The sequence below is a fragment of the Prinia subflava genome, chromosome 3 (assembly GCF_021018805.1).
Source record: "Prinia subflava isolate CZ2003 ecotype Zambia chromosome 3, Cam_Psub_1.2, whole genome shotgun sequence".
NCBI classification, from domain to species: Eukaryota; Metazoa; Chordata; class Aves; order Passeriformes; family Cisticolidae; genus Prinia; species Prinia subflava.
In genome coordinates this window covers 68764321-68784485 of record NC_086249.1, presented here as the reverse complement: position 1 = coordinate 68784485, position 20165 = coordinate 68764321, and the positions used below count along the sequence as shown (strand labels likewise).

Here is a 20165-nt window from a genome sequence, read left to right as displayed (position 1 = left end):
TGTAGCATAAAATGATGCTCCTCTGGATGCATGACACACAGATGTGGTAGGCACACAGCTAATTACTGCAATAAGATCACTAAGAACTAAAACAACACTTACTCCTGAGGAATATGACTGGTAACTTTTGTCTGTGCTTATTACTTCTTATTTTAATATAGTCCATTATAATCTTCCCTTAACTTACTCCTTGTTCATAGATAGTTCTTCTCTATTAATTGGTCTGGAGATGTTTTCACTGATTATTAAATAATGAACTCCAAGTTCACTGTGTTATCACTGTCAGTTGTTTAACGACCCTGGCCTGGCGTTTTTGCACTCAGAACCACACTGCATATTAATCCCCTTCTCATTTACTTCCAGTACTTAATTCTGTTCTTCTTTCTTCATCAAGTTACTATCAGAAATTCTTTCTCAAAGGTCACTGAAGAGAGTCTGTTTAAAGCCATTTTCATTTGTGTAAATACTTTATTTGTAAATAATTGACTCCTATAAATTAAGATGAATATTATGTAATCCTGTTACAGTCTTACCCCTGCTATAAGATGCCCTTCATTAAAGCTTCCTTCCAAGCATTCTGGAAGGAAAACTGGCAAGGAGACCTTGAATTAGAGTAAATTCTATGTGTCATCATAAAACCAAAATAGCTTTTATCTGCTATTGCAAATGTATATGTAGAAGTAGGGAATTATTTCCATCAGTAATTCTCATGAGACACTTGTGGCTCCATGAGAAGATTTAAGGGGTTGTATAGCTGGTTTTCCTCATTTTTCAGTAAATACAGATGTTACAGACTTGCATTAAATTTTGTATTAGACTATAGAACCTGTTTCTGCATCAGAGACCAAAACACACTTTACCAGAAAATAAACATTTAATTCAACACATCCTTTATAGGACACATACAAACTGGAGATTTCTTGTCTTGCTTTGACTCTACCAGGCAGGAGGATATTTGAGAGTTTGGTCAGTACATTTTATGAATTTGAAAGCAAATACTCCAGTGCCTTGCTAAGTGCAATTTCAGGCTTTTTTGTATTTGTTTCTTCTGTATAGAAGATAGGAGGCCAGTAAATATATTTACTTTGGGATAAGGATGCATTCCTTGTTGCTGAAGAAGGACATAAGGTATGTTGCAGACTTCGTTGCAGGAATTTGCAAGTCATTTTTAGAGAGCAAAAATCAAGGCCAGGACAGTCGAAATAGCTCATTAATTCTCTTTTCATGATGATCTGTGATGTACTTGTTCTGTAGTAAACTTGTTACTAATTTCTAAAGAGAAATTATATGCCTCAGTGGGATTTAAGTTAATTATACACATCTGTTTGTGGTTCTTTGTAGTTTGATTTCATGTCCTGTTTTGGTTTGTATTTTCTTGCCTTCTATTGTATTAGAAAATGGTGGAAGAGATACACTGCTGAGATACAGATCGGGTTTTTATTTCTGATTTGTATTAAGTTGCAAGCTGAAATTCACTTTAAAAATCTTCTTATTGAATAACACTGGCCAGATAGCTTACCAATGTAAGGCTTGCATATACATTTAATTAGTAAGACAAGTGAAGTATCTATAGTGAATTAGAATAGAATCACAAAATTATTTCGTTTGGAAAAAGACCTTTAACATTGAGTCCAACAGTTAATCCAGCACTGCCAACTGCATCACTAAACCATGTCCCTGAGCACCATATCTACACATCTTTTAAATACCTCCAGGATGGTGACTCCACCAGTTTCCTGGGCAGCCTGAGCCTTGAGCTGATTTATTTTGTTACTAGTATGTCCCATGCTTTTCCACAAGTTTGATTCATAGACTGAAAGGATGATATAAGACTTCCTTCTTTAGGACAAAAAAAAAGCTACACTTTTACTTCTATACAGCTTTAGTAACTTCAGCTCTGGTCCTGTAAATGTCAAGGAGGGGCTCTCCTCCTTGCATTGCTACCTACTGGCATTCATACAAATAAAAAAGCATTACTGTTAGTGTAACTTCTGCATGTATAGATATACTTTATTGTACACTACTTCTGAACCTCACAAAATTTGTATGACCCTGCTTCAGAGCAAATGTCCTTGGCTATTATCCCACATTATCCATACCCTTTCTGGTGAAATATTTAAAATTGTGTTTGTATTTAGATCTGGTGGCTCCTCCAGTATAGCTGGTTTTAACCTTTCTCCTTTTCCGGTGGCCACTAACACTTCACAAGTGTTTGTGTGTGTATATGTGATTGCAGCAAATGCATATGAATTACCTTTCTTTGACCGTTTAAAGCAGCCCATAGTTTCCCAGGAATCGTGTGTTGAAAAAAACCAGTCTGTTGGGTTTTTCTGATGTTTAATTTCTGCCACATTGGTCAAAGGTTTATGTTTTAGTAGCTAGTCCGTGCTGGACTGGAGTATGTATGCATTTTTTGAGGAAAAATACTACAGTGTAATGTGACACAGTTCTCAGATTTATACCTGGATTTTTCTGTTTGGCTCATTTAGCAGAGCACATTTTGTTCCTGAACATCTGTGCTCTCATTTGGTTTTTAGCAAGGTTTGAGGAGCATCGTGTTGCATTGACCTCTCCACATGGTGCTGCAGGGCTTAGGCACCTTGACTCATCCCAGGGAGACATCCTGCTATGGAGCTGCTGCCTGGAGGGGCTTCCTCTGTTCTGTCAGGACATCCAGCCAGTGAGGCCCGAGAGGCACTGCTGGGTCTCTCCTGGGCAAAGCCCATCCTGCCTGCAGCCCCTGCCATGGCTCCATGGAGAGGAGCAAAGGCATAAGATGGCTCCCTGAGCCAGAGGCCCCTGCCAGTGGGAGGATGCTCTTGCTCACCAATGGGGCTTTGTAAACATCTCCCTTGCAGGCTCAGTCGCGCTCCCAAGGGACGGGGCCGGGCCGTGACCTGGGCACCTCTCCCCTCCTCACAGAGGATCATTGTGCAGCTGTTCCCTCATTTCCTTTGTGGAAAGGCACCTCACGATTCCACACAAGCCCCCATCTTTTCTCTCTTCCCGTTCTCTCTCTCACCATCCTTTCAGTGTAGAAAAATACATTCCCATGCTTAGGTACTCAAAGTGTTTGCCGTGTTCCACAGGCTGGGATGATCTTCTCGGTCCAAAACAGCGAACTGACCGCTCCGGGTATTGGCATGTAAATTAATGTGCTGACCTTGCAGGGAACCCATCCAAGCTGCAGGCTCTGTCCCGAGTTTCAGGATGTTGGCAGTTTGAAACTCTGGGCTCTGCTCTGCATCTCAATGATGGAAACCACTTCAAATTCACCATGGCATAGCAGGGCTGCCCTATCAAAAGTTGTTTTTCCACATTTTTCCTCTAACAGCAGTCTGGCATTTAAAGCTTATGCTCCATTCTTGTGGGTTGTTTTTTTCCTTCCTTTTGTGTAGATACAACAGTGTAAGCACCTATGCTAAAAGTGCAAAGAAGAGATATTTTTGTATATATAATTTAAATTAATTGTAGTGTATTTAAAACTGCATTGTAACAACCCACCATGCTTGAGTGGGATTTTGAGAAGCCATCTAGTCTGTTGCATTTCTCTAAGACAAGAATAACTGTAGCATCCATGGTAGTTTGGACAAGTTTTCAAGAGTTCCAGTTTTCAATGCTTCCACACTGTTTATTGATTTTCAGTAAACACACCTCAGCTGGTACTCAAGACTAAGATGCTTGAGGTATTGCTGTGTTCTTCTGAAACATCAGTGTGTTGCTCAATAACACCCAAAAAGCATGGGGAGAATGTCGTGTGAACAAAGGAGGAAACATGGTTTCTCTCCCTGTATAAATTCATGGTTTATCTATTCTTAAATATTTCAGTTCTAGTTTCCCTATGTCAGAAAACCTTAGGAGAATCAGTAAAGAGTGCTTCTTGGTTTGTTAAAAATATGTGGACTTGTCAGCCATCAAGAGAGTAAGCACTTGAAAAGTATCTGGTGGCACTGAGGAGGTCCACAGAGCCCCCTGACTCAGGAAGATGAAGCAATCAGGGAAAGACCCCACAGTAATCTGGCCTCATGCACACACATGCAGTCACAGCCTTGGGCTGCCTTCCATGCTGCTGCTGCCATTGCTGACACTAAAACAGGCGTGAGAGCTCACAGGAAGAAAAGGCCTTTACACAGCACAGCGCTCATCACTTTAACTTGGGGAGAGTCTGGACCCGAGTCTGGAAATACACTGATGTTGCCTTGCCCGGTTCTTGTGCTGTGATGCTGAGGTATCTGTTGTTGACCACCCTAAGACAGAGGGGACTGGGCCCTCAGGTTTTTTGGGGATCATTTGTTACGGTTGTTCTCATGCCTGTCTGTTCTTACAAATGGAAACCTGCTCCTATCCATGTTAATGAGTCCATGCAAAGAATTTTGGCTGGCTTTGTGTTCATGTATGCAGAGAATCTACTGTCTCTTCTTAAAACCTTACCCATATTTTTAGGTGATTATACCCTATCTCATCATCTCCTATTTAAGCTCCTGCTGGTTCATTCTTGGCCCAAGTAAAACAATTCTAGACTCAGTGCTCTGCCCTGAGCTCTTCCTAAATAGTTTTGTAGTCCACAGGTTCCTGAACTGAGGTCCCAAGACTTCAGTGAAACTTGTACAACATGACTTAATATTAGGACAAAACAGTCAATACTTACTATTATAATTTTCTCTTAAGGTGACAGCTTTCCCCTCCTTCCTCTCAGTTCAGTTTGTCCACATCCACTGACCTTCTGGTTTTTTCATCTGCCTTTTCTTGTCCTGATGCGCTGACAATCCCCTCCTGTCTCTGCACTTTAGAAATTTAGCCTCTTAATGTATGTCTAATGTGTCCAGCATGTACTCTGCATTCCATCCCCCGCATCTTTCTGCATGTGGTAGTTTTATCTGTTTGTCACTTTGAGACCTTCTAAAAGTCACTTTGGGAATTAAACTCTTTCTGTAAGTAATAAAAATCAATCTAACACATTTTCTCTATGCAGTAAGATTGAAAGGGATTTGGAGTGTTTTCAAACAGACAAAAGGCAAATGTTTGCTGTGATGACAAAGGGGCACAAAGCACTTGAGCAGTGTAGTGACTGATGCCTGTCCAAAGGAAGGGCATCCTCACTCTGCCTCGTGGCAGAGACTCACAAGATACTCCAGTTTAAGAACAGAACTATTTGTTGGTTTGGGGATGTGAGTTATCCAAGGAAGAAATGAAAAGAATCTGCAAAGAAGGTTAAGTGGAGTTTCAGGTAGTGTGCCCAGTAGCATCCAGCATGGCCCTGGTTACTCCAATACTCTTGTTTGTTTTCACAAACCAGCACCTCACAGTTTCGGAGCGGGTGACCGCTGAGAGGAGACCATAACCTCTTGATTTCAAAGGAGCCATCGTTTCACTGGTGCCTCTGTGGTTAATGTAAGAAAGGTGTCTTGCCATAAACTTTTTCCGAGGTATTCAGCAAGGTTGGGAAGGGGTCGGCCCAGGCAGGAAGCCCTTGTCTGTGCTATAAAGAAAATAGCAAGCAACAAAATGAAAGCATCAAAGGACCAACAGGATGCGGTCCCAGGAGTCCTCTCTGGCATGTTAGTCCTTCTTGAAAGTTAGCATTGAGTGAAGAGTGACCTTAAAACTCCCTTCATTCAAACAGACTGGGCTCAAGTTTAAAGTTCAAGGCATTTTGTTTTTTCACCTGTTTCCTACAGTTTTTAAGAAACTTCTGAAGAATTAATGTGTAACTATATCTGGTCACAGAGCCAATGCAGAGAATTTTTCTCAAGGGAAAATAATGTTACTGTATGGAGTGAGAGAAATGGATACTCTCTGAGTTAGGTTTTATTTTGTTGAAACTTTTTCTCCCAAACCCACTGCGAGCATGATTGCAAACAGCCCTGGAGCCAGCGTAATGCATGGCTCTGGGGCCCTGCTTTATTTTTAACAGAAGCTGGTAGGGTCCTGTAATTGTCTGAATTGTGAAAAAAAAAAAAAAAAAAAAAAGGCGTTTTTTGCCAAAACTGCTGCTGCTGCCACTTGGGAAGCAAGGTCTTGTTTTGGGCACAGCCTGGGAGCAAAGATCCTGTTTGCAGCATCATCTGTGAGTGCATGGTGAAAGAGGCAGTGACTGGCCCCATGGCCATCTACCCTTCTCTCACCCTGCTGGTGCTGTGGGACCTGGAGAGGGAAAACCAAAGCCCTGACCCAGAACTCCACTGGTGGGTGCGGGTGGATGTGGGTTCAGGGCTGCCGCCCTACCAGCTCTAATGCCGAGTGGCAACCTGGACACCCTTGGGTGGCACCAGTTGTGAGCCACTTTTCACCCAGTAACACATACCTGTGTGATGCTGAAATAGTTCCTCTGTTTTCTGATCTTTGCATTTTGCCTGATGAAGCAACTAGTTACAGATCCCACAAGCAATCTGGCAGGTCATCTTTCATAGCTAAAAGAAATCATTTGCAGAGGTGGCATACAAATTTCACTCATGTTTCCCCATGCCATTAAATTTTAAGGATTCTGGTATGAATATTTCATGAAAGTACTTTATGAATGGATTTGTTTTGTCCTGGCAGCTAATACTCAGTATAAGTCTGGGCAGCTTTTGTTTGGTTTTTCTTAGGTTTTCTTTTCCTCTCAGGTGGTTTAGTGACGGTAAGAAGTGTCAAACAGGATTAAGTGAGAAAATGCAACTTCTTGTTGGTGATTCAGCAAGGGGGTGCCATCTATAACTCTTTTCAGCTGCATAGTGGAAGCCTGTGAAATGACCCTCACAGAAAATTCTGCTCTGTGCTCTCCTGCCACAAGGTGGCTAAAACTCTTTTAAAAGCCCGGGATTTGCGAGTGCTTTAAGTGATGCTACTACAGCTACAGCCTTACTGCAACACAGCACAGGGTGCACTGGAGACCAGATTTATTGTGCAGAAAATTGTGTATGTCTTATTTATATGGAGCAGTGATCAGGAAATGTTATTACCAAGTTTATTCCAATCCCTCCTTGGCTGGAGGGCTGGGCTTTGCTTTGTTGTTGCTCTTTTTAATAGAAGAAGTCATTGTGCTCAGCCCATCCGGCATGAGCAACAGGGCCGCTGTGGGGCACAGAAGTGCCACAGGGAGCTGTCGCTGAAACTTCAGCTTCCCACTCCATCTCTGTTTGTACTGCCTGCTGAATCCATCTGCTCAAAGGCTAAATCAGAAACACTTGCCCAAACCTGGGTTAGCAGGTTCCTTTGTTGCTGTTGAATTCTGTGGACCCTGCACTGGGATGATGGGTGCTTTCCTTTAAATGGGTGATGTTTCCCAACAGCCAGCTGCTGTGCCATCAGAAACAGGGAAGTTGTTTTCACCAGTTTCAGGAAATGGTGACACTGTTCTCTGTGAACTTTTTGGAAGCTTATCTCCAGCTGTACAGTAGGGACAGGGCTTTTGTTTAATGGAAATGAAGCGTATCTTTTTCTTACAGATGCACCACTCACCATAGAGCTTTTTATATGCGTTTTAGGTTTCCCTTTTTATTTTTTAACTTATTAACTCTGACAAGTAACCTCTTGGTTGTGAACAATTTAATTCACAATTCATTTTTCTGATTCAAAGTGAACACGAGTGCCCTAATCCCCTAATGGGAATTAATTGCATGTTTCAATACTTAACTCTGATCCTTTCTCAATCCCCATGGGGACAAGTTTCTTCCTGAAGGATCTGTGTTTGTTATTCAAAACACAATCTGAAAGGTAATGATTTTTCTTATAAAAGAGACTCAGGCTGACTGAATAATAATGCTCTTTTTATTGTGAGGGAATGAGCTGCATCCAAGAAAAAAACTCATTTATGTCATGAAGGATAAATTACTCTGAAGAATATCTGATAAAATACAGGGAAAAATCAGTGTGTTCTTATTCCCCTAAGTGAAAGCAGTTTGCCAGTAAATGAAGGCACACACTGGTTTTGCCTGGAAAGCTGTATTTTGATACAGAGAAAAACTGTTTCCTTCACCAAAGGGGAAATTGCTTAGCTACTGAGGATTTTTAAATAGCACTGTTCTCAGCCAGCAACACACCCTTTTGGATAACTGACCCAACAGTTTACTAAAATAAGAGTTAATTGCAGAAAATAGATTCAATTTCTACTTCCAGTCTGTTTTAAAATATTTCTCAAACTTGAAATACATTATTTAATGACACTCTCTCCAACAGGAGCTGTACGGGCTCCTGTAATGTTGGGTGTCTGGCCCAGCCAGATGACTGGGGCTGAGGCAGGCTCTGCCCAGTCAGTGACCACAGGTAAAATGGGGGAAAACATCACAGTGCAAGAACTGCTTCCACCCTGCAGAAATGATGGAGCACAAACAGGGCACAGTGTGAAAAAATAATGCAGGAACTATGAAGGTACCTTCCCCCACCATTATGTTTCAGTAAGGCCAGTCTTTTAGCCCATTTGAACCAATTTTGAGTGTTTCATGCTCACAGGTAAAACAAATGGTCATTCAGGGTCTGTTTTCAAGAGGGGGCTCACACATGTGCCAGCCAGCCACTTGAGGTGATTTAACACTTTGGGGTGTCTGTCTGGGGAGGAACTTGGCCTTACCACTGGTCTTTCTGCAAGCAGCCCTGGCTTCCAATTTTCCCCCTGGCCCCACAGCTTGCTGTTCAGCATTTGTCTGTCACTCACCACGCAGGACCTGAGTGCTGGCATTATTGCAGATCCAGCAGCACATCCATGGAATGACTCCACATCAGATTACACTTGCTTTTGGGGAGCTGCAGCATAGCTCCCATAATGGTGAGAGAGAGAAAAATTAAGAAAGATTTAGAGCTTTTCCTGGGAATCAGGGATGTGTTGGCTGATGTTTGGGATTCCTTAGAGAATGTAATTTGGTTACAGCAAAGAACTGCAAAAGGCTGACTTTCTCCTGCTCTGTTTTTCACTAATGTAGCTGTTGTCTGAAAAGTTCCAAGGTACTTTAACTATGATACTGAAATGTGGTATAGGACTGTGAGACTCCTTTTGCACACGCCCGAACAGCCTTTTGTGTAGGAGGTGTCTCGGCAGGGCCATGGCTCTCCAGGCACTGGCCCCGTGGGTGACGTCCTGCTTTGTCTTTCAGCTGCTTTTGCGAGTACCATGGCGCGTGTCTTCGTCTACGGCACGCTCAAGAAGGGCCAGCCCAACTACAAGCACATGATCAACACGGCCAAAGGCCTCGCCAAATTCCAAGGAAGGGGCCGCACGGTGGAGAAGTACCCGCTGGTGATTGCAGGGAAATACAACATTCCTTACATGCTGAACATCCCGGGGACAGGCCACCACATTGCCGGGGAGATTTACTCTGTCGACGAGCAGATGCTGCAGTTTCTGGATGAGTTCGAAGGCTGCCCAGACATGTACCAGCGCACCCTGATGAGAATCCAGGTGGTGGAGTGGGAAGGGAAGGGCGGCGCGGGAGAGGCGCGGGCGGCCGACGGCGTGCTGGAGTGCTTCGTGTACAGCACGGCCACGTACCCGCCCGAGTGGGTCGGGCTCCCCTACTATGACAGTTACGACTCCTCGGGGAAGCACGGCCTCTCCTACGTGCTACGGGAAAGCCGGGAATAGAAACGGGGGGTGACGCAGCCTGGCCGAAGACATAGTGCTAAGCAGGTGTTGCTCGGTAACCTTTCCAGGAAAGCTGTAATTCCTTGTTATTAAAATGCAGGAGCTCTTGTAACCTTCCCAACCCAGGAGCCTTGGTGCTAGTGTTGAAGTCCTGTAGGCCCAGAGCTGCAGGCTCCTTCCCAGGCAGTCAGTGTCCTCCTGCCCCCCCAGCCTGCTGCAGGTAACTGGGTTTGCACCAGGTGGAAAAAACTCTGTGTGCACATTGGGTCTGGGGTCTAATTATTCCCTCCAATTTCCCCTTTGCCTTGGTGCATAATAATTGAAGTCAGTGAAAGGCAGAGGAACAGATTTTTTTTTTTCCCTGAACTGACAAATTTTCTTGCACTAATATCTGAAACTGATTTAAATGTCTGCAAGGTAAAGCACAACTCCGACTGAATATTGACTTTAATGGGTTTAGTAGGCTACTGCATGTAAACAGATGAAGCTGATCAGATAACTTGGTGCTTCTAGACAAATAGGAAATTGCTGGAGAAAAAGGAAGTGTAAAGATTGTTCTTACTCTGCATTGCAATGGGTTTTTTTCTGAACTGGAAAGGTGTATTTTTAAACTATGTTTAGTTTTAAAAGGCACTGTCAAGAAATACTGAGAGAATATAAGAGAGTTACATTTAAAATTGTATTTTTAATTTTACATTCTAAGCACTTTGGGTTCCACTTCCATTCACTGCATGACTGTGGGATTTTGGGGTGTGTGTGTCTGTGTGTGTGTGTTTTGGGGGATGTGGGGGCTGTTGGGGACCAGGAAAAGCAAACCTACACTGGAGCCCTTGTGAGCACTTACTGTCAAGGAGACTTCTGCCAAGCATTTTAATGCAGAACTTGCAGCCATATGCAAACTGAGTTTTCTAATGGGGGAAAAAATTTATATACATTATAAAAATATCCAAAGGACCTGTATTGTGATTATTGCAACATTTAAATTGAGAAAAGAGTATGTAAAAAAGACTGTTGTCCCCTGACCCAACCAACTGTGCTGGTTTCTGTACAATATGGGAAAATCATGTCTTTCTTTTGTTACACCCCTGTGCCTTATATTTTCCTTCAGCTGCAATGTTTGTCACAGATAGACTGTACAGTAGCCAAAGGGATGGGAGCAGGCATTGTATGCCATGCAGTGAGCCAAAGTACCATCAAATGCAGCAAGGATACAATTAAGAACAATATTGTACTTTTGCTTCACTGCCAGTAGCCTTGTGATGGCCCGAGGAGATCCGGGTAGGGACTCAGCCTAAACTTAGCAGCAGTAGGCACTGCTGCATCTCATTTAGAAAAGCTTTTATGTTGCTGCAATAAGCAAAACAAGTAACTTGATAGTAGAATACTTGTGTCTCTTTACAATACTTGTCTGTTTAGGGCAACCTGCAGATACTGAACTGTGCTCCTTTGGGAAGGGGTAAGACTTGTAAGGAGATCTGCAGGGTCTCTGCCTCAGTTTCTCCAGCTGCAAAAGCACTAATTTTTCAGGAGGCAGGTATCATCCAAACACTCTCCTTACTCATCTTGATGAGTTTTATAAACTAATTCCCTAAGCAGATCCCTGGGCTACACATTCCCCCTTGGCCATGTGGTGTAGTTAATTAGCAGTGTCTCAATAACAGGAAGAATGCCTCTTCAGTCAGAAGCTTCAAGCAGAATCAAACTTTCCTGGTTGAACATGAGTCATCAGCCCTGTCACCAACTGTTTTCATCCTTCACCTTCCAGTAAAGGGCCCAGACACCTCTGGCCACAGGGTTTCTTTCTGGGAAGTAGCAGGACTCTGCACATCTAGGCAAGAAAACAAGAGCACGCCCACTCCACTCTGGGGCAGTGGTCAAGGTCCCTTTGTGTCCCTTTCCTGTAAGCATTCAGGAGGAGGCCTGGTCTGAGGGGCAGCACATGCTCTTAGCAGTACCTTGGGGCAGCTGAAGAGCTTTGAGAACAGTGCCAGCTCCTTCTGTAAAGGCATCCAGTCATCAGTATCAAGAAGATCAGAGCGGGGAAATGGAGTATGGAGTTTGAATAAAAAAAGACAATTCCCTTACAACTTTAAATGAAAATACATGACAAATGTCTGCACTAGCAAAATAAAGCCACTAACCTGTAATTTAAATCTAATCTATACAAAGCATTAAAAATACAGTAATATATAAGTATTTAAAATATATAAATAATTATATAATAATTTATTATTAGTTAATAATTCAATAAATATATATCCTAATTCAAAATCAATCTGATCAGAATTGAAGCCATTGGTGGTACTTGTGCAGCACTTACACAGAGTAAAGGAGAACTGCTCAGTTTACTCAATGGTTAATTTTTCATTCTTGCCAGCCATTCTGTACAGCCTGGCTGGGGCCTCAAACCAGGGACATTGCTGTGGAGAAGACAAATCAGATTTTGGCTTTTGTTGTGTTTTCTTTTTTTATTTTTTTTTTAAAAAGAGGCTTTTCCTGTTTCAAAGCAGAAATGGTATTTTATTGATTTTATTTGATCCTGAAAAATCAAAGCATTACAAAGGTTATGTACAAGTATTTCTGGAAGTAAAAATCTGGGATCTGTTGCCAAGATTTAACATCTGTGTTTGCTGTCTTAACCACTGATACAGTAAATATGCCTGTATAAAATCGTGTGCGTAGTACTGTCCGTTTTCTGTGTTGAAATGTCTTAATGTTACTTTACAGATGATAATAATAAATGCTTAGTTAATTCAACAGTGTAGAGGCAACCTTTCATTCCAGTTCCACCAGCAGATCTTCTTCTCCAACGGTGTCACCAGCTTTGCAGTGCACAGCTTTCACCTAGGGCACAGAAACAGCAGAATTTAAACCCTTCCTTGACAGCCTGGTGCAATAAATGGCTTGGCTGACATGGCTGGTGTTGCACAGAGCGCTGCATCTGCATGCACGGGGTGCTGGCCACTGCAGCCTGAGCACCCCCAGGGACACAGGTCCACCAAGGGCCTCAGGAGTGCTCGGCCTCCAGTGCTCAGAGCCCAGCTGGGGTTTGAGTGCCAGTGCCTGACAAACGGTGTCCGACCCATCAGGGTTTCCAGGCACTGACCGTTAGCTGGTTTGCTCACAGCAGAGATGCTTGAAGACCTGAACGTCAGACAGAGAGGCCACTTTTTAAAATTAAAAAGTACCTTTTTCACCTGGTTGCACTGCTGTTTGTTTTAAATAGAAGACAGGCTGATTCTTCAATACTCATGTTGAAACATTGCAATGAAATGTTCCACCATTTCTTTAATTACAGTTTTCAAATATAGCAGAATCTTGGAACTGCAGCCATGAAATAGGTTTCTCTCAATCTCCAGAGAGTTGGGATAGATGATTCAAATCTCAGTTGGGATCCTTTAACATAAGTGAACTTGGCAAAGGGCTACCACTGTCAAATAAGTGCAGCTATGTCTGTAGATGAATTACATACTCCCATGCAGATTCCTGAAGTTTAAAACCAATATCTTACACTAGTCCTCATTTCCTCTGTAAAAGGCTGCAATGTGTTTGAATTCCCTTTCAGCACACAAAGCAATAGAAAATATTTGAAGCTGTATAGAGTTTGCTTCCAGTATTAATTGAGAGCTCACACTGCCATGCCCAAATCCTTATTCAGCAGATAGCTCATTTTAATCATCCAAACACGACCCTGGGCTCCTGAAGGAAATGCACAGCATGCCCCAAGTAGCAGGTATGATGGAGCTGTTGCCCGTGTCCATGTTTGACAGTCTGAAGCCACATGAGCTGTAGGCACATCTCTGCCTCTGTAGGACAGGCACACTGACAGCACTGCTCCAGGAATGATGCTGAGCACGGGCAAAGACAGCGTGATACGGACAAACAAGGGCTTTATTTCTAAATCAGTAGCTGGGCAGCACACCCAATTGCTGAGCCTCAATCTTCTAGGAGATGAAAGCAGTGTGAAAAACATTCTACCCTTTACTTTTCTTTTTCTACAAAGCCAGGGTTCAGCAAACATCGGAGCTAACCAGTGTTTCAAACTCCCCAGCAATTTCTGCCGTGCGGCGGGGTCGGCTCCTTGTGCGGACCCAGGCGCAGCTGTCCTGTAGGGGACTGGAGGCTCACCAGTTCCTCTCCAGCTTTCTCTCATTTTTAAACCACCTGCAGCTGGAGTAAGCTCAAAGTAGATAAAAACAAACCACTTTTCTCACAGTTACAAACAGGAAGATGGGGTTTGATACAGAAAAGGAATTCAAGTCAGGAATGAAAATGGGAAAGTCTTCCAGCTGAAGACAAATGAACTGAGTTTCAAAACATAGTTTCAAAGCATCAAAACATGGACTATGAGCCTGTGCCAAACATCCCATTCCTGTGGCGAGGCCAAGTTATTTTAGCACTCAGAGCCATGACTGCACTGCAGAACAGGATGAATTCTGTTTAGCAGCTTCATTTCTACACAACCCAAAACTTGTGCTTATTCAAATTCTTAACAATCAAAAGGTCAAATAATGTGCTTGCTATTAAAATGTGCGCACCAAGGGCACATTGCAAGGCGCACACGTGGCCCCCTGAATGGCCTGTGCACCTTTCACATCCCACCTTGGAGGATTAATAAACCAAACACGGGTTTTCTGTGGCATCTGTACTGAGTGAGGGGGTAATAATTTATTATTAGGAGAAGTATGAGCAGGACAGTAGGGAACAGACTCACGGATTGCAGAACACCTTGGTGGGAAAGGGAAGGTTAAAGTGAAAAATAAATGGGGTGGGTGAGAGAGGGAATGGCATTTTAATTACAAATACTAGTTAAAACCAGTGGAAGCAAAGAGCAGCAATAAGGGGTTAAACAAATAAAAAACCTAAATGCTTGGAAATATTAATCAAGTGAGAAAATAAATTATGTAGAAATTAATGCGTGAAATAAAATAATAAAGCAGCAGTGTTAGAGCAAAAGGAAATGAAACATAATCCTCTCAGTATTTTTTTCTCTTGAGACCCAATTTTGCACTGGATGCACTGGAAGAGGCAAGTCCTGGGACCCAGCCTCGGTGACAATTTTAGAGCTGTGCCAAAAAAGCCTTTCTTGTAAACACACAAACAGTCCTTGGCATTGAGAGCCACCCTGAGATCTCAGCGAACCTTGCCAGTGGCAAACCCCGTCCCTGCCCGCACAGTCAGACTCCCTGCTGCCTCCATGCGGGCTGAGGGCTCCTGCCCTGGGGTTTGTGCCTCAGAGGGAGCACAGGGGCTTGGCCCCGGGCAGAGATGGGCTAGGGCAGCTTAGGAAATATGCAGTAGAGGAGAATATATAATCCAGACCCAGACTGTGCTCTCCCACTGGAGGGGATGGATCTGGGGCCCACGTCTAGGTGATGGTTTCAGGCTCTGAATTATAATTTGGCCAGGGATGCTCTGAAGTCCCACCTTGAGGTCTGACAGTCCTCAAACCAGCTGGGGTTTAGGGCGTGCCCTTGTCACATAAGCTTAACCAGTTCCCTGCCCAGAGTGCTCGTTTTGGCACATCCTACACTGCAGCAGAGTCCCAGCTCCAGGGCTGCGTCGTTGATCCCTCAGAAGCAGGATAGCATAATGCACAGCCTTGCAAAGCTTAACAAATATGCAGATCTAGGCTTGACATTTAACAGTCACAATAATAAAAAATTGCTGGTTTCTTCCTCCTGCAAAAGCACTTTCTATGCCTTGTTCTGGGTGGGATTTTTTTAATGTCAAATTATTTGCCATTAAATAATTAACTGGCAAAGAGAGCTCTCTTCTTCAGTTGCTCTCTGGGAAGATGAAATTTGGAGAAATGGTCTGCAACACCTTTCAATTCAACTTGGCATTGTAACATCACAGAAAACAAATCATTTAGGAGAAAGAGAGTCGTATGAATTTCCGAAGCCAGTAAAACTATTTCCTGCTGTGCTATCTAAGGCTCGGAACTACTTAATAGCATTCACAGCAGATGCAAATGTTACAAAATTAAAGACACCTCACTTTGAAAAACTTACAGCAATCAGACTTAATTCCTTAACAACCAGAATCCTCCTTTTTTCCTTTTTAAATTCTATCCTGTTTGACAAGTTGCATATGGTTTTAAGTGACCTAAGGTGGCTTACCTTGCCTGTTTTAGCAGCAATCATACTGTTCTGCATTTTCATTGCTTCAATTACACAAATCTCTTGACCTTCCGAAACCTGGTGAAATTCAAGCAGTACAAAATGAGGATAAAGGATTTGAAATGTTCTAAGTGTGATGATTCTTACGGAAAATAAAAGGATTATTTTGTTAAATGCTATAAAGACTTTCATGTCACAAGTCAAGTCAGCCAGTTATACAGTCACAACAAAAATGACAATCACAAAACTGGCAGCAAAATAGGGGGAAAAAAAATCACCTGCTTAAAACTATCATCCCAGGCAAACCTGAAAGGCTCCTCTCCCATCCCATCCATTCAGTTCCAGCTTCCACAGTTCACATTCCACACCTGACACCACCACAGTTCAACATCAGTTAAATGCAGAGCAAAATTTAATTTGTGCATTTTTGGCCAGGGAACTTCTGCTTTGCTTCGCTGGCGCAGGGCCCACAGATACTGGTTCAGAAGCCAGAAGTTCCTTGGCAGGTGTCTGAGGGAGCTTGGGCTGGAAGATCCAGCAATACCCAGAGGGCTGATGCCGAGGAGAATGTCACACCTCTGTACATGGCAGCCTCTGATGGTGCCTGATGACTTTGGACTGACAGAAAGGAGCACATCCGTGAGGAGCCACCAGCTCTCATCCACAGGGGAGACAAACACATCACTTTCACCACAGCTCAGAGCTCTTCAAAGGAAACACTGAGGCCTCCTCTTTCTGTTTGTTTGTGTGCTGCTAACAGACATGTGCAAGCTCAAGGTCACCAGGAACCCACTGGGCTGCTCTGCTGGGCTCCCTGTGCCTCCCAGTTGGATCCTCTCCCCAGTGGACCACCTTGTGCAGAGGAAACTGCCACTCAAGGCTTGACAGTGTTGTGGAGGTGGCCTAAACACGAGAGGCAAAATGGGATTTGGAATTTACGCAGTGTAACCCAGTGATCAGCTGGTCATTCCACAAAGGTGATGCATGCCAGAGAGGAAGGGTGCCAGGACCTACATGCCAGGATTTAGGACCTGTGCACTCCTATGTGATGCCTGGTTCTGAGTGCCCACTGCAAATCTTTTCATTGGGCTCTTTTGCAGATGGAGTCTGCTATTCCCTCATTATCCCGGCAAGTTTGGGATGCTTTCACTCTGATGTCCAAGTTTCATTAAACAGGGTAATGTGAAACCTGCAGAAATCTGGTTTACGCACTGTTATATGTGCCAGTGCCAACAAAATGTTTGTTTATATACACACATACATACACATAGATATATTTCTCTAATTATATGTAAAATGAGTAATACATATTTAAGGACAAGTGTGTACCACTTTGGAGGAATATACTAACAGACAGATGTGAAGTCAGAGATCAAATGTACATTGCATGAAGAACATTCCAAAAATGTAAGTAAAGCTATTTTTTCACTAACTGTTTGAAAAGCACTGATCTCTGCCTATGGATTCTGAGCAAAACAAAAACCATTACATTAAAAGGTGCTTACACACCCTTTCTCCAACAGATTGGCAACAGTGGTATGAGAGGTTTTGGAGGGTAAATATGGAAAGCATTTGCTATGGGAATATGGGATACTAACTGGATACAGAGAATAACCAAAACCCAACACCTTGCAGAAATTCCATCCTGAGCTTCAGGCAAGCAGTTAAGTCATTAGCAGGTGTCCAATTTGGTGAATAGTATCAAAGATTTGTTCTTTGTCCCCAGGTATTTCCCCTCTATTCCCTTTCCCTATCTTTTGTCTCCTTCCTTCCACAGCTGCTGTTTTGCCCATAGCCTTGTCCCTTTCCTTTCCTTTCTTCTCCTCCTCTCCTTTTCCCTACCTCATTACTTTTCTTCCATCTGCTCTAAACTTTCCAAACATTTCTGAGGTTATGACAAAGCAATGAATATCTATTTTGGATTCAAAGAGAAGGAAAAGAAAACAGGCAAAAAAGTTTGTTAGAAGAGGGTTTTTTGATAATGCTATTATTAAAATATGCATTTCAGAAACAACTTTGCCACCCTCTGGTTAAACTCTGCTATCAAAGAGCCAAGAACACAGGCCTCTAGAGGTTGCTGAAGATTGAGATGCTAAGGAGGACAGATCTGAATTCAGTGGCCTAATTACAAGACCACAAGAAACTCCCTCCTTGAGCAGTTACATTTACCTGTACCATGGCTTTATCGGGAGGATGGTGTGCAAATGAACCAGTCAGCAATTATCTAAACAGAATTCTGGAAACACATCTACGGGAAAAGTACAGAATTGTCTCAGTAGATCTAAAGGATGGTGCTAAAATGGCAGGAGGTGTAAGTGATTGTGGGATGGAAATAGCCCTTAATCTGAATTTCTTCTCAGTTTCCCCTCTTTCTCAAAAATAAAGTTTTTGTGTTTTATATAATGCCTGCTGGGTTGATGGCAAAGGACACAGTGTCTGGGAAGGAAATAAGCCCCTCAACCCACAAAATTTATAGTTGAGGTATCCAGTTAACATCCAGTCTTACTAATTTGAAAGGAAGGAGGCACTTTCAGCAGGTACCACATGTGAAAATGCCGTATCAGTACTTCTGATGATGTGCAATTTGTTGAAAATTATCTTGGCGCAAGTGTCACTTAAGCACAGAAGTTTAATTACTGTTCTTATGTTAAACCTTTACAGCTCCACTCATTGTGTTGAAAAGTGACAAATCCTAAAATTAGGCACTTGTATCTCTCTTTCCTCATTTTCAACCTTTTGGGCATTGTCCAATTTCTTTCATTCTATAATTGCACATATCCTTTTGCCTGTCATTTAGCCTGCAAATGAAAACTGCAGAGATGTGTACAAGTTCTTGCTGTCTAACTTATTTAAGGATTTAGCTGGACCAGTTTTAATGCTGTATTTTCATTATATAATTTATTTCTTTCAGTGGATAGTAAACCAGTGAAAACCACAATCTTTACATTTCCATTTAGAGAGGTCTCAGTGATGACCCAAATCTGTCAAAACAGGCAACTAAAATCAAACAAAAAAAATCTCATTTATTTGAACTAAGTAAAGTAAAAGGACTCCTTTTCTTAAAAGAAATGAATCTCAGGTATCTTTTTCACAGAGTTACACTACAGATAAATGGACCTTTACGTTGCTTGGTATATCAAAATAAATGAGTGATTAACTGCTAGACCTGCAATATGTGTTTTAGCAGTTTATTTCTGCATGGTGCAGTTCAAAGTAGCTGTTCAGTTTTGTTCTCCACAGAGTGAAAAGGAAAAAGAGAAAGGAAAAAAAAAGAAGAAAAAAGATCACTAAAGAGGAAGGTACTTAACATCTCGATGCTGCTGACAATGGTAACGTGAATTTGGGAACAGGGAGTGGTGCTGTTTGAGTAACTCTGGGCCTGCACGGGGCTGTTCCCCCCGCTGGCCTAAAGGTTACACACGGGACAGGGAACTGTCTCCGGTCATTTCCAATCCAAGCGACTCAGCCACAGGGTGGAAGCGGAATGTGAGAGGCAGCAACGCCGACCTGCTCTCACTGCACCTCCACGAGGCCCACAGAGCCCGTCCACCCTCAGAGACAGGGCTCTTCACAGCTCAGCAGCACGAAAAGGCGGCGCACACCCGAGGGCAGCGCTGCCGCGGGATCTCTGTGAATATGGTACACTTTCTGCAGACTTTTGTGCGTCACCGGACGGAGACTTACTGATTGTGACAGGACGTCTCCCGTGTTAGGCTTACAAAATGGTCACAAGCCCCACAAGTCTTTCTGATGAACCCAATGGGCACTGATGTATTTCCCCGCTCTCTGTCTAATTGGTGTAAAGTTTGCAGATCTGAATCACCGATCTTTTATCCAGCTTGCTGCGTCCTCTCCTTTGACATGAGGTCAGGGTTCACATTCGCATCCGATTATCGAAGTGGCACTCATTAACCGGCAGCCTGCCTCGCTCCAAAATGAGTTCGCTGGAAGGGGAACTCGGCCCATTTACTCAGCAGATTTCAGCATTTTAAGGAGGCCTGAATGTCACACAGTATTGCTACGTTTTGAGGAGTTTCAGACATCTCCAGCTGATGATTAATTGTGAGTGATGGGAAATAAAATCCAGTAAAGCCAGCTGCTTGCCATGGTCGGCAAAATTACTATAATGGATATAGGCTGCCAATTTTCCAGTTTTACTGGCAAGTCTTCCAAGTGTAATTAAGGGAAGTTATAAATGATATGGAAATCTATCAAGTCCCATTTATTTTCAGAGGACTCTTTCCCCTGAGACTTTTATCTTCAAGCTTATAGTTTGCTTTGTTGTGCTAATGATTTAAACCACTTCTTATTTCTGATTAAAGCCCCCAATATCCTTCACAAGAAGTTAGAGCCACTTTATTCAGAAGGATTTAAAGAAACAGAAGCCTTTTTAAAGTTGTGTTTGTAAGCCGTGCTGAGCTCCCACTTCCTCTGTGGAGGCATAACAGAGCATCCTCCATCTTAGGCACCTCACTACCATCTGGATT

At 42.9% G+C, this 20165-nt stretch overlaps 2 protein-coding genes across 2 annotated transcripts in view; one reads left to right on the top strand and one right to left on the bottom strand.

Annotated features, from left to right (window-relative positions):
* GGACT (gamma-glutamylamine cyclotransferase) overlaps window positions 1-12313 on the top strand; it is a 28471-nt gene extending 16158 nt beyond the window's left edge. The window contains exon 2 of the mRNA XM_063392368.1: window positions 9069-12313. Coding sequence (XP_063248438.1) covers window positions 9086-9556 — 471 coding nt within the window. The 5' untranslated portion in view covers window positions 9069-9085 and the 3' untranslated portion in view covers window positions 9557-12313. The remainder of the gene's footprint in view (window positions 1-9068) is intronic.
* Window positions 12048-20165, bottom strand: part of PCCA (propionyl-CoA carboxylase subunit alpha) — a 275454-nt gene continuing 267336 nt past the window's right edge. The window contains exons 23-24 of the mRNA XM_063392367.1: window positions 15679-15756; window positions 12048-12400 (exon numbers count right to left, since the gene is read on the bottom strand). Of these exons, the coding sequence (XP_063248437.1) occupies window positions 12332-12400; window positions 15679-15756 (147 nt within the window). The 3' untranslated portion in view covers window positions 12048-12331. The remainder of the gene's footprint in view (window positions 12401-15678; window positions 15757-20165) is intronic.